This window comes from Pelodiscus sinensis, chromosome 1 (assembly GCF_052426305.1).
Source record: "Pelodiscus sinensis isolate ZL-2025 chromosome 1, ASM5242630v1, whole genome shotgun sequence".
NCBI classification, from domain to species: domain Eukaryota; kingdom Metazoa; phylum Chordata; order Testudines; family Trionychidae; genus Pelodiscus; species Pelodiscus sinensis.
This window is the reverse complement of record NC_143052.1, coordinates 181,107,128-181,120,112: the sequence shown is the minus strand read 5'-3', so window position 1 is coordinate 181,120,112 and position 12,985 is coordinate 181,107,128. Positions and strand designations below refer to the sequence as shown.

General features: G+C 45.6%; 1 protein-coding gene across 2 annotated transcripts in view; it reads right to left on the bottom strand.

Annotated features, from left to right (window-relative positions):
- The window catches only part of NCAM2 (neural cell adhesion molecule 2), a 545,555-nt gene that overhangs the window by 132,189 nt on the left and 400,381 nt on the right, over positions 1-12,985 (bottom strand). For both annotated transcript variants that reach the window (XM_075910051.2, XM_006128839.5), the window contains exon 11: positions 4,563-4,659. In XM_075910051.2, coding sequence (XP_075766166.1) covers positions 4,563-4,659 — 97 coding nt within the window. The remainder of the gene's footprint in view (positions 1-4,562; positions 4,660-12,985) is intronic.

Sequence of the window (12,985 nt, the reverse complement as noted above, 5' to 3'; positions counted from 1 at the left end):
GAGGGGGGGGGAAGGAAGACTCCTGGCCTCACTCCACTGTACTGCTGAGAGCAATCACCGGGGGAGGAGGGAAGACTCTTGAGGTCTTGGGGTGGGGGAGGGGGGAGAAGGTGAAGAGTAGTACCTGCCAAGGACTTGGGCAACCCCTCTAACTTCATATTGTGTGTGTTTGTATGTGTCTATTTCTGCAGGTGGTGACAACCATCAACTCGGAGCTGCTGAACCGGATTGTCTACTTCGGGGACCTAGACACCATCATGGCCGGTTTTGCTGGGCTGGGATCCCCAAACTGTGGAGGAACGCTCGGTGGAACTCACATTCCCATCCATGCACCGCCCCATTGAGCAGCCCGTTATATTAACCGAAAAGGGTACTTCTCCATTGTGCTGCAAGCCCTGGTTGACCACCATGGACTATTTACGGACATTTGTGTGGGGTGGTCGGGCTGAGCACACTGTGCTCGGATCTTCCGGAATTCGCATCTTTATGAAAGGCTGCAAGCTGGAACCTTCTTCCCCCAGTGAACCTTTGCTGTTGGGGACGTGGAGATGCCAGTCTGCATTGTGGCTGATGTGGCATACCACCTCATGCCCTGGCTCATGAAGTCATACACAGGGCATCTGAACCCAAGCAGGGAAGTCTTTAACATGCACCTGACACAAGCACGTTTACAAGTGGAATACACATTTGGCCGGCTGAAGGGGAGGTTTAGGTGCCTGCTCACTCACTTCGACATGGGGGAACACAATATCCCAGAGGTGGTGGCAGCATGTTGCGTCCTCCACAACCTGGTGAGGAGCAAAGGGGAAGCCTTCCTCTCAGGCTGGGGGCCAATGGCTGAAGTGGAGGGGAGGCAGTTTGCGCAGCCTCGGACAGCTGCCATTTGCCAAGCCCATCAGGTGGGAGTCCACATTTGGGAGGCTCTGCTTCTCAGCTGGAGCCCAATGACTCCCCAAAGTCCCCCAATGGGGCCTGTGGGCCTGCCCCCCCATCCCAAAACCTTCCCTCCCACAATCCATCCCTGTATCAGCCTCCAAACAGTTAAGACACACACATCATGTTAAATATAAAAAATATAATGTTTATTAACAATTAACGTTAGAATTTAGAACTGTTATAAAACATAGAATTGTTCAACAACTGTTAAAAATACACTTTTTTTGAACAATTAACTTGTGTTTATAACTGGGGTAGTGTAGCCAGACAGGAACCCCTCCCCCCCGTAACATCCATTTTTGCTTGCCTGGAGCATACAGGGCACACAGAAAAGAAGGCCCAGGCTGTGTGACCGTGAATGGCTGTAAACAGAGATATGCCAATTGCTGACCAAGAGGCTGCCAAGGAGTGTCCTTGACTTAACCCACATTGATACGAACACACAGCTGTCCGCAGGGGGAGGAATCTCTCGCCCAGTAAAAAAATGTCTAGTACTCACAATTTAGTTCTCTCTCTTGCAAATGTAAATTATTTGAAACTTGCTTGTAAGAACTGGTGCCACAAAGCGGACCAGTACAATTTGGTCTCTTAAATAAGAAAGAGGATACGAGCCCCCAGGGGTATAAAGATGGGTCCAGCAGCACATTTTCTCTGAGTGTCAATCTACCATCTATCTGCTGGTCAGGTTAGGTGTTTGATCTCCCAAGGTTCCAAGGGGACACCCACCTCGTATTCGTCTTTCCTAGGAATTGAGAGACCGGCCCTGGCCTGACACGCTGGAGTCAAGAGGCACAGAAAGGGGTAAAAATTGTACCTGGATGTGGTCCTTTGCTTAAGTATATATATACATAGTGTTAGAGCTCTTTAAAGATTAAGCTGTCACTTGGTACCATTATTTCTATTTTCTATCTTTACCTTTTTCCTGTAACCATTTTTAAGATCTCTCTCTATATATTTGCTAGTATTTAAGAAATAGAGCAATAGCCATTGTAACCATATGCTTTTATAAGCTTCTTTAATAAACCTGTAACTGTTTAAGCTTTAACCTGACTCCTTCAGTTGCTGTAACAGAACCAAGCACAATTTAAAAGAACTTCAGCCGGTCATAAAGGACAGGCATAGGAAGAGCTTGGGCGTTTGGATTTGTGTCATTCCCAGGTGAGAGATCCGTTGGGGCATCTTTTAGCCTTTCCCAGGCTGCCCGCTGTGAAGGAACCTTGTGTTCTAGCAGCTAAAATCTAAGGTGTAATAAGCTCTTCCTATAAAGGGGCGTCTGTTGGCCTGCTGGCTACCCTCTGCGATGGGACCCCGGTCCTAGCAGTAAAGACACGGACGTTAAACCTTTTCTCGAAAACACACACACACACACACACACACACACACACACACACACACACACACACACACACACACACTGCCCTGACCGTCGGCTGACAGGTAGGAGGGAGGATTTCAACCTGGAGGGAGAAAAGGGAGGGGAGATGTCAACCTAGTGGTGGGGGGGAGGAAGGACAGACAACTTAAGGATAATGGTGGTATCACCTGGGCTGCGAGGCTTTGCCACCTCTTGTCCGTGGACCCTGACGTCCTCGGTGTCAAGTCGGGGCTGCAGATGGCTCTGCTCTAGCAGGGGGTTAGGCAGGGCTGGAGGGGTGGCAGGGGCTGAGGGAGAGGAAGGGGGGCCAGAGGGAGCTGGAGCTGGATGGGCAGGAGGAGTCCCCAGGAGGAGAGGACCTGGCACAGCCAGGGCCTTCTGGACGGTGGCACACATTGTGCTCCACTGCAGTAGGAAGTGCTCAAGCAGGCGAGTATGCCAGCGAGCCTCCTCCCTGGTTCTTTCGGCCATGGTCTCCTCCATTTTTGCCATGGTCCCCTCAATGTTCTCCATCACCTCCACATGCCTCCGCAAGAGGTCATTATAGGCCCTCCAATGCCTGTGGGTGCTGTGGGACCAGGTGGGTGGTGGCACAGGTGTCGCCCGGCAGTTATCAGCAGCAGGTCTGGCTGTGGAGGATGAGAGAGAGAACCAATCAGTGTTAGAAATTCACACACAAGTCCTTACAACAAGGGATGGGAATGTTATTACTATTAGGCCACATCTGGCCCTGCCAGCCACCTCGGTCACACAGGGGCCCCGTTGTGGCTAGGGCAATGTCCGCCTCCACCCCCTACATCCTCCCACCCCCTGCACCATGGCCGTCCAGGCCAGGTAAGTGTGCAGCCACAGTGGGACAGGGGCCTGCAGCACCTTGGGTTTCCCATGGCCCCCACCCACATACCCACCACCTGCCTCCCTGCTTGCACATGCACAGAGAGATGCAAGCTGTCCAGGAGGACCAAGACGTGCAGGTTGCTCTGCATTTTCTCTGCTCCCACCTCCCTTGTTCTGTGTCTGACCCTGACTGCACTCACCTGAAGTTCCTTCGCCAGCGTCCAAGGATGCCTGTGAGGCTTCCTGGGTCTCCGGGACAGGCTGCAGGGTCAGGGTCTGGGTGTCCTCTGTCTGTTCCTCTTCCTCCACATTTTCCCTGAGGACCTCCTGCTGGCCCTGCTGCACCGGTGTGTGCAACCCTGTCTGCATGAGCACCGGTGCAGACATAGGTTCCTGGCCTCCCAGGATGTGGTCCAGTTCATTATAATAGGTGCAGTGTACCAGGGCTGCACCTGATGCTGAGTTCAGCTCTCGGGCTTTCACGTAACGCTGCCAAAGCTCTTTAACTTTGGCCCGGACCTGTTGCAGTATCCTGGGATGGTTCCCTTTATTGGCCAGCCCCTGAGCCATGCGGCCGTAAATCCTGGCGTTCCTGCGCTGGGTGTGCAGGGCCTGGACTGCTTCCTCCCCCCCCCACAGTTTGAGTAGTGTCAGGACCTCTGGCTCTGACCAGGCTGAGGCTCTCTTTTTCTCACCTGAGGGAACTTGGGCTGGCTCCCTCGAAGGTCCTTATGGGCCTCGTGGCTCTGGAGCTGCACACATGGCCACGTGCAAGTGAAGCTGGGAGAGCCGTATGCTTACTGTGTTGGTCTGTGGCCAGCTTCCTGTCAGAATGCCTGCCAGGGATATCTGTGCCTTTAAAACATGGCTACAGACAGGAACAAGAGGTTTTTCCTGAAGAAGGACTGTCCAGAAGGGGGTTACCTTGGAGATCTTTTTCTGTTAAAAAAAAGAAACCCCCTCGTCCAGACTGCCCTTTTTGTCAACAGAACTCTGTCGACAAAGGCATTATGCCTCGTAAAATGAGGTTTACCGGCATCAACAAAAGTGTCAACAGAACTCAACGGTAGTGTAGATGCAGGTATAGTTTTGTCGACAAAAGTCCACTTTTGTCAACAAAACCCTGCAGTCTAGACACACCTAAGAGAAAGAAGAATCAGATCCATTGTTTTAAAATGTTAGCAGCATTTTCTCAAATTTTAGTAATTTTTTAAGGTTCAGGGCAAAATTTTGGGGAGATCTTATTTTTGTGAGAACACATTTGTGAGAATACAATGTCACATTTTAAGAAAACTAAAAAAAGACAGTTCTAAAAGCTCCAGTGGAATTAAGTAAATGAAAAAAGTCCAATCATAATTTGCATTGGTGAAATAGAAAGATATGGGTATAGAAAACTTAAACACAATGTACTCACCAGCTTGCCCAAGGGTATATTCCTGATACCTTGTTCCTATTCTGTTGGTTGCTGTGCAGTTGTATCGCCCAAAATCATTGTCGGATGTGGGAGCAATCTTTAAAATAAGCATAATCAAATTTAAAATATTATTTTCTTATGGTTCATTACAAAAATACCACTGACCTTCTCAAAATTTAATCTCATTCTGTATGCATGGTGACATAAATGTGGTCACAAATTCTTTTTTTCAAATTTTGTATGAGAAAAAAACATTTATTAAACAACAAGCGGACAAGGTAAAATAAATCAAATCCACAGTTTTACCTCTGAAAGGAAAACATTCTCTAAGATGCACTTTAATTTGTCAGGACAATACTTTCACATGTTGATATTTACTTTAAGTGACCATTACTGAGTTTATAAAGTGTTGTTTGGATAAATGATTAAAATTCCACTACCCTTTGTCAACTATCAACTTGACTTTGAATAAGGCAGTGTGAAAGATTTGCAAAGAACTAAAGACCCATGTGAAATCATGATGAGTCCCGTTTTCCTTGCATCCATAACATGCTATTCAGATTTATACAGAGTAATGAACATGCACTGATGCTGCTGAAACCTGGGGAAACTCATAGAAACAATATTACGGACTGTTGACTTTTTCTTAGTGACATTTCCATTTATACTGTCTTCTACTGGTAGTGAAAATTGAAATGTTTCTACAATGTCTCTACCTAATGGTGTGTGATGGAGGGCACATCTCAACACCTCAGGCTTGCCAATGGGGAGCAGTTGCCAAGGGACCCAGTGATTCAAAAGGGCCCAGGCCTCCTCGCTGCTGCCACTGCCACTGCAGCAGTGGTTGCTGAAGCCCTGGGGCCCTTTAAATCACCACTGAAGTGCCACGCAGCAGGCTCTCATGACTCTGAGGGCTGCCTGGGAATGCAGGGGGCCCACTGTAACACACTCCAGGCAGTGCCAAAAGCTGGCTTCCCCAGCTCAGCCCCTTCCAGGACTGAAGATTGCTCTTCCTTGATCAGAGGCCCAGCAAGTCGGTTGGCACCCCTGCAATAACTTCCCCTGCTTCAGAAGCCCCTGAATGAATCAGGGAAGTTAAATGCAATATCGCCCGTTCTTCTGTTCTTTATATGCAGAGGAGGCCTCTGTCTCAGAAAAGAGGAAGGGGCCAGGTTGCAAGTCCCCTGTCAACATTTAAGCTAACATTAAGGATAGGTGGTAGTTGAAAGGGACATTAAGGAAAAGTGGTGGTTGCAAGTCATCCTCCAGAATATCTGTGTCCTTGCAAGCGGACACTGAAAGATTTAGGATTCACATAGCCTTATCTGTGATCACTGGAAAGTAACATGACTGAAATATTTGTAGGGGAAAGGTGTTCAATGTATATCCTCCTCTGAGTATATTGGCTTGAGTTTAAAACAATTTTTCTTACATGTGACCACCAGGGGCTTTTCTTGCAGCCACAGCCTGTTGGGCTGTGATTTCATTGGGAAGGGAAAAGAAGCAGCTCCCTCCATGGATGCACTGCCTTCGCGTTGGTTGCTGGGGCTGCCAGAGGGGCACAATGCTGAAGAATCAGGCAGCCAGTCAGTTCCCCGCCTACCGGGGGAAGGGTGCTCAGGCTTTGGGATGTGGGGCTTTGGGTTGCAGACACATGCTCTAGCTGTGTGTTCTGTTTCAGCTCCAGATCCCCTCACCTGGCTGCCAGGCATCAAACTCCTGCCTCATCATCTTTCCTGGCCACTGAGTCCTACTGCCCCATCTCCAAACCCCACTTTCCTCACCTTCAATCTAAGGCTTAATTTGTCCACAGGCTTGCTGGGGCTGAGTAAGTCTGCTATGAAAATGATACTTGTATGTTTGCTAATATCATCTTTTTTACAACAGACTTAGTAGCTAGCAGTAAACAAAAAATTACAATGATTTGGATGAGTATATGTGTATATTTATGTCTATTGCCTACCATTACTTACGTATTGTAGGAAAATGTGAGAGGCCATCAGCGAGAGTTGGTGGCTCCAAACTGAGACCACCAAATAATTTGTCCTGAGAATCCCCAATTTAAAACACTGACTACTGAGGACTTATGCACATGTAGAGTTAGTGCATGACTAACCGGGGTATAAATCTATAGCACACTATCATATCATCTAATAAGTTGCAGTGCGGACATAGCAACTGTACGTTGAACATTCTCTAGTGAACTATGACCTACTGCTGTTTGAAGACATAAATAGGTCAAAGAGAACTATGGAACTTTTTGTACATGGTAGCAGTGTCCACAGGGCCAGTTAGCATGTAGCATGCTAGAGCACTGTAGATATGTAACAATATGTTTTTTCTATAGCCATATTGGAAGACCTGTAGCCATATTGGAATGCCTAAAGCCTTCCTGTGAAGCCAAATTGAAGAGCAGCAGCCATTAGGTGTAAAGCTTGGAGTTGCATACTCACTTCCCATCTAAATTGAATTAAAATAGTTGTCACATCAGGCTGTTAAGCAGAAGACCCTGTTCTAATGGCACCCACTGGCACTAGATAAAGAAACAGATCTCAAGATGGGTAAAGAAAACTTAGTGTGACAGCATTTCGTCTGGCAAGAAATTATTTACCAATAGTTGAGGATGTGGAGTCCTCTTTTTATCATTGTGGTCCTCACTTTCCTATTGTTTCTCTGTATGGTCTCTGTTTTTTTTAATTTCTGCCTGCTGTATAATTAATTTTGTTAGGTGTAAATCCACTAAGGTGGTGAGGTATGATTGGTTAGGTAATTCTGGTAATATAGGTTATGATTGATTTGTAAAATTATACTAAAATAATTGGTTACAGACTAGCTAAGCAGGACTCAGGTTTCACTTTATAAACTGGGGCCCAAAAGGAAATTCTTTGGGAACTAACTCAGACTCAGACTCCAAGGTCAGAAGGGACCATTATGATCATCTAGTCTGACCCCCTGCACAATGCAGGCCACAGAATCTCAGCCACCCTCTCCTAGAATAATCCTCTCACCTATATCTCAGATATTGAAGTCCTCAAATGGTTTAAGGACCCCAAGATGCAGAGAATCCTCCAGTAAGTGATCCGTATCCTATGATACAGAGGAAGGCGAAAAACCTCCAGGGCCTCTGCCAATCTACCCTGGAGGAAAATTCCTTCTTGACCCCAAATATGGTGATCAGCTGAAGCCTGAGCATGTGGGCAAGACTTACCAGCCAGACACCCAGGAAAAAGTTCTCTATAGTAACTCCTATCATCCCACTGATTTACCACTGATAGTGAAAGGTCAATTAGTTGCCAAGATCATGTTATCCCATCAAACCATTCCGTTCATAAACCCATCTAGCTTAATCTTGAAGCCAGATAGGTCTTTTGCCCCCACTACTTCCCTTGGAAGGCTGTTCCAGAATTTCACTCCTCTAATGGTTAGAAACCTTCATCTAATTTAGAGTCTAAACTTCCTAATAGCCAGTTTATATCCATTTGTTCTTGTGCCCACATTGGTATTAAGCTTAAATAATTCCTCTCCCTCCTTGGTATTTATTCCTCTAATATATTTAAAGAGAGCAATCATGCCTCCCCTCAGACTGCTTATGGTTAAGGTAAACAAGCCAAGCTCCTTGAGTCTCCTTTCATAAGACAGGTTTTCCATTCCTCGGATCATCCTAGTGGCCCTTCTTTGTACCTGATCCAGTTTGAATTCATCCTTCTTAAACATGGGAGACTCGAACTGCACACAATATTCCAAATAAGATCTCACCAATGCCTTGTATAACGGCACTACCACCTTCTTATTTCTGCTGCTTATTTCTGAAATACCTCGCCTAATGCATCCCAAGACCATATTAGCCTGTTTCACGGCCATGTCACAATGGCAGTTCGTAGTCATCCTGTGATCAACCAGGACTCTGAGGTCCTTCTCTTCTTCCATTACTTCCAACTAATGTGTCCCCAGCTTATTACTAAAATTCCTGTTATTAATCCCTAAATGCATAACCTTACACTTCTCACTATTAAATTTCATCCTATTGCTATTACTCCAATTTACAAGATCATCCAGATCTTCCTGTATGATATCCCGATCCTTTTCTGAATTGGCAATACCTCCCAACTTTGTGTCATCTGCAAACTTTATTAGCACACTCCCACACTTTTAGTGCCGAGGTCAGTAATAAAAAGATTAAATAAGATTAGTCCTAAAACTGATCCCTGAGGAACTCCTCTAGTAACCTCCCTCCAACCTGACTGTTCACCTTTCAGTATGACTCACTGTAGTCTCCCCTTTAACCAGTTGCTTATCCACCTCTCAATTTTCATATTGATCCCCATCTTTTCCAATTTAACCAATAATTCCCCATGTGGTACTGTATCAAATGCCTTACTGAAATCGGGGTAGATTAGATCCACTGCATTTCCTTTATCTAACAAATCTGTTACTTTCTCAAAGAAGGAGATCAGGTTGGTTTGGCACAATCTACCTTTTGTAAAACCATGTTGTAACTTGTCCCAATTGACATTAACCTCAATGTCCCTAACTACTTTCTCCTTCAAATTTTTTTCCAAGACCTTGCATACTACAGGGGCTCGTCAAAGTAGGAATAAGATCCTCCGGAAAAGGGCGCTTTTTCCGGAGGATTGGGGCCAGTGCAGACGCTCTTTTCCGGCTTTTCTAAAAGCCGGAAAAAAGCGGCGGACATTTTTATTTAAATGCCGCGGGGGATATTTAAATCCCCCGCGGATTTCCCTATTACGATCTCTGAAATTACCATGCCCCTTTCAGAAAAGGGGCCAGTGTAGACGTAGCCCAGATGTCAAACTAACAGGCCTTTAGTTACCTGGGTCACTTTTTTTTTCCTTTCTTAAAAATAGGAACTATATTAGCAATTCTCCAGTCAAATGGTACAACCCCTGAGTTTAGAAATTTATTAAACATTTTTGCTAATGGACTTGCAATTTCATGTGCCAGTTCCTTTAATATTCTTAGATGAAGATTATCTTGGCCCTCCGATTTACTCCCATTAAGCTGTTCAAGTTTGGCTTTTACCTCGGATATGGTAATATCTACCTCCACATCCTTATTCCCATTTGTTATGTTGCCATTATCCCCAAGATCTTCATTAACCTCATTAAAGACTGAAGCAAAGTATTGGTTTAGATATTAGGCCATGCCTAGATTATCCTTAACCTCCACTCCATCCTCAGTGATTAGCGGTCCCACTTCTTCTTTTTTGTTTTTTTCCTATTTATATGGTTATAAAACCTTTTACTATTGGTTTTAATTCCCTTTGCAAGGTCCAACTCTACATGACTTTTAGCCTTTCTCTGGAACACCACTCCAAGATCAGAGCTGCCAGACCTCAACCCTGTGCCAATGACACCATGTTGAAACTGGAGCTCCTCCAGATGGACCTGATCTTGACTAGCCATCAAGACGAGTCCATCTGTTTCATTGGGAGTGGTGAGCAGTGTGTGCAACTGTTTTAGATGATTGTTAATAAAGAGATATTAAATTGGAAATTACTGTGTAAGGTTCTTTCGCTGGAAAAAGACCCCACAAACCCACAAAATGTGATTTTATGCCTAAGCCTGCAGAAGGGGCAGGGTCGGTGCCTATATAGAGATGTTTATGCCTGAGTCCTATAAATGGGTAAAAATAGTGGGTGCCCCTAAAATGTGTGAGTATTTTGTGCAGGTAACGGATATACACTACAGCTTACTATATACATTAATTCCCCAAGAATGCTAGGAAAGCAGGAAATGAATTGGTAAGAGGCCCAGAAAGCCAATGGAAACAGAGTGTGGGCTTTTGAATGGAAACTGGTTTTTCTGTTCCTGTTGTAGGGCCAAAGGAAAACCTGGGAGGACATGAAATAAACCAGTGATCCGCACATGGAGAATCCAGTTACATCCACTCCCGAGAAAAGACTATGTCTTGAAACGATGAGTCATTTCCTTTATTTTTCCGTTTGTTAGACTTCTCTGTGCTGAACAATACAACTAACCTTTTACACTGTCATTTTCCAAACTGCATCCCAGAGAAGCAGTTCTTTGTGGGTTTTTTATCCTTTTTTTCAGTTGCTGTGTAGCACCTAGCAACCAAGCAATGTTTCACCAACCGTGATCTTTTTTTTTGTTGTTTATAAAAATTATCCTTTTAAGACCATATTCTGAGTCTTGTGTCCTAGAAGGCAGGAAGTTTTCTGTGCATGTGCCTAGGATTGCAAAGCCAAACTATTAAGAGAAATTAAAGTTTTCAAGCTCACTCTAGTGAGAGGGTTAAAAGAGCTTGAGGACACCTCACAGCAAGGAATTACCAAGTTCATCTTTCTGGATTTTCAAAGAGGTTTTTACATTTGAGTGGAGGCAGCAAGACCAAAACAAGGCCATCGAATCTGTGACCTTGGAGAGTGTTTAACACAAGCCTTTAGTGGCAACGTATTTTAAAGTCTCTTGTGGGCCTCACCATCTGCACTTGAACTGCCAAAGTGGGGAACAGCCTTGACACATGCCTGTCATTCTTTTAACACAAGTTATGGAACTAGAGTTTGTTTGAATATTGAGATTTATGATGCTTCTCTATCTTCTATTCATAATGAAGGGGCTCACTTCTCCTTTTAAGCCAACTCCGACTGATATTAAGGGGATTTTCGCCTGAATGATCCAAATTTATCATTCAGGATACAGAATTCAGGCAAATTTATCATTACTATTATTTAAACTATTGCGTATTTTCCTGATTATTAACTTATTTTTGGTGGACACCATAGGTTTCCACAGTTCACTCCCCTAACAATATAGAAGTATACTCTTTGCACCAGTAATAGCTATAGCAAGCAGAAACCGATCTTTTAAACCCAAGATATCATATTCAGAAGATTTCTCATTGCTTCTTCAAGGACTTTCCAATCATTCATTGTCATTATTTATACACTGGAAAAAGAAGAAATATTGGGTAGGGAGAATAAGCATGGATACAAATAAGAAGGAAAGCCTGGAGGGATTTCTTTTCATGCATTAATTTTCAAGTTGTATAGCTCTCATTTGTTTAAACAGATATTCTAAGATACTACAATGATGCATTTTTCACTCACTCACTCACTCACTCACTCACTCACTCACTCACTCACTCACTCACTCACTCACTCACAGTGACATGCATTCTCACTGTCCAGAAACCTCCAAACAGTGAGTGATCCGTGCTTTAAAATCATAATCCATCTATAAACCTACTTTTCCTGTGATATAACTACAAACTGAACTTAAAAGACAGTATAAAGATACAGTACATCTAGCTAACTGGAAGTGTTGGTTTGCATAAATTAATGGTGACTCTGAACCCATTTTCTCTTACAGACTCTTAAAATTTTGTTTGCGTGATAGTAAATCTATTCTGTCCTGCTCCCTATGAAACTAATGATAGCTTCTTTGCTGACCTCAGAGGAAACATGATAAGGTCCAATGACAAATTAGAAGCACACCATGTCAACTATAAATACTGAATTGTATATTATAGACTAGACTGATTTGCTGAAATTACACAGGAAACTTTTGCACAATCTGTTCAGCACTAAGGGTATGTCTACACTAGAAAGTTAGTTCGAACTAACGTCCGTTAGTTCGAACTAACTTTCCTAGGCGCTACACTAGCGCTCCGTTAGTTCGAACTTAATTCGAACTAACGGAGCGCTTAGTTCGAACTAGGTAAACCTCATTTTACGAGGACTAACGCCTAGTTCGAACTAGCTAGTTCGAACTAAGGGCTGTGTAGCCCTTTAGTTCGAACTAGTGGGAGGCTAAGGCTTCCCAGGTTTCCCTGGTGGCCACTCTGGCCAACACCAGGGAAACTCTATTGCCCCCCTCCCGGCCCCGGAGCCCTTAAAGGGCCACGGGCTGGCTACTCACTTTGTGCCAGTTGCAAGGCTGCAAGCACCCGTGCCTGCACAGCCTGCACCTGCCACAGGATGAGCCAGCCATCCGAGGGCTCCCAGCCCTCCACTGCTCCCCACGACCAGCCTGGCGGCTCCCGGGAGCCTGCCCGGGGGCGCAAAAGGCGGGCGCCCGCCTGGTCAAGTGCGGAGATCGTGGACCTCATCGAGGTTTGGGGGGAAGCCTCCAATGTCCACGATCTCCGCACTAGCCACCGGAACGCGGCCGTCTACGGACGCATGGCTGCCAGTCTGGCCGCCAGGGGCCACCAGCGCAGCCGGGAGCAGGTGCGCTGCAAGATTAAAGACTTGCGGCAGTCCTACTCCCGGGCCTGCCTGCCAGGGGCTGACCCGGAGGCCTGCCCCCACTTCCATGCCCTGGACCGCATCCTGGGGCCTCATGCCGTCCCTGCCCCCCGGGACGTGATTGACCCCGGGGCAGAGGGACCGCTCCTGGAGACGGAGGAGGAGGAGGAGGGCTCTGAGAGCCAGGAGCCTGCCG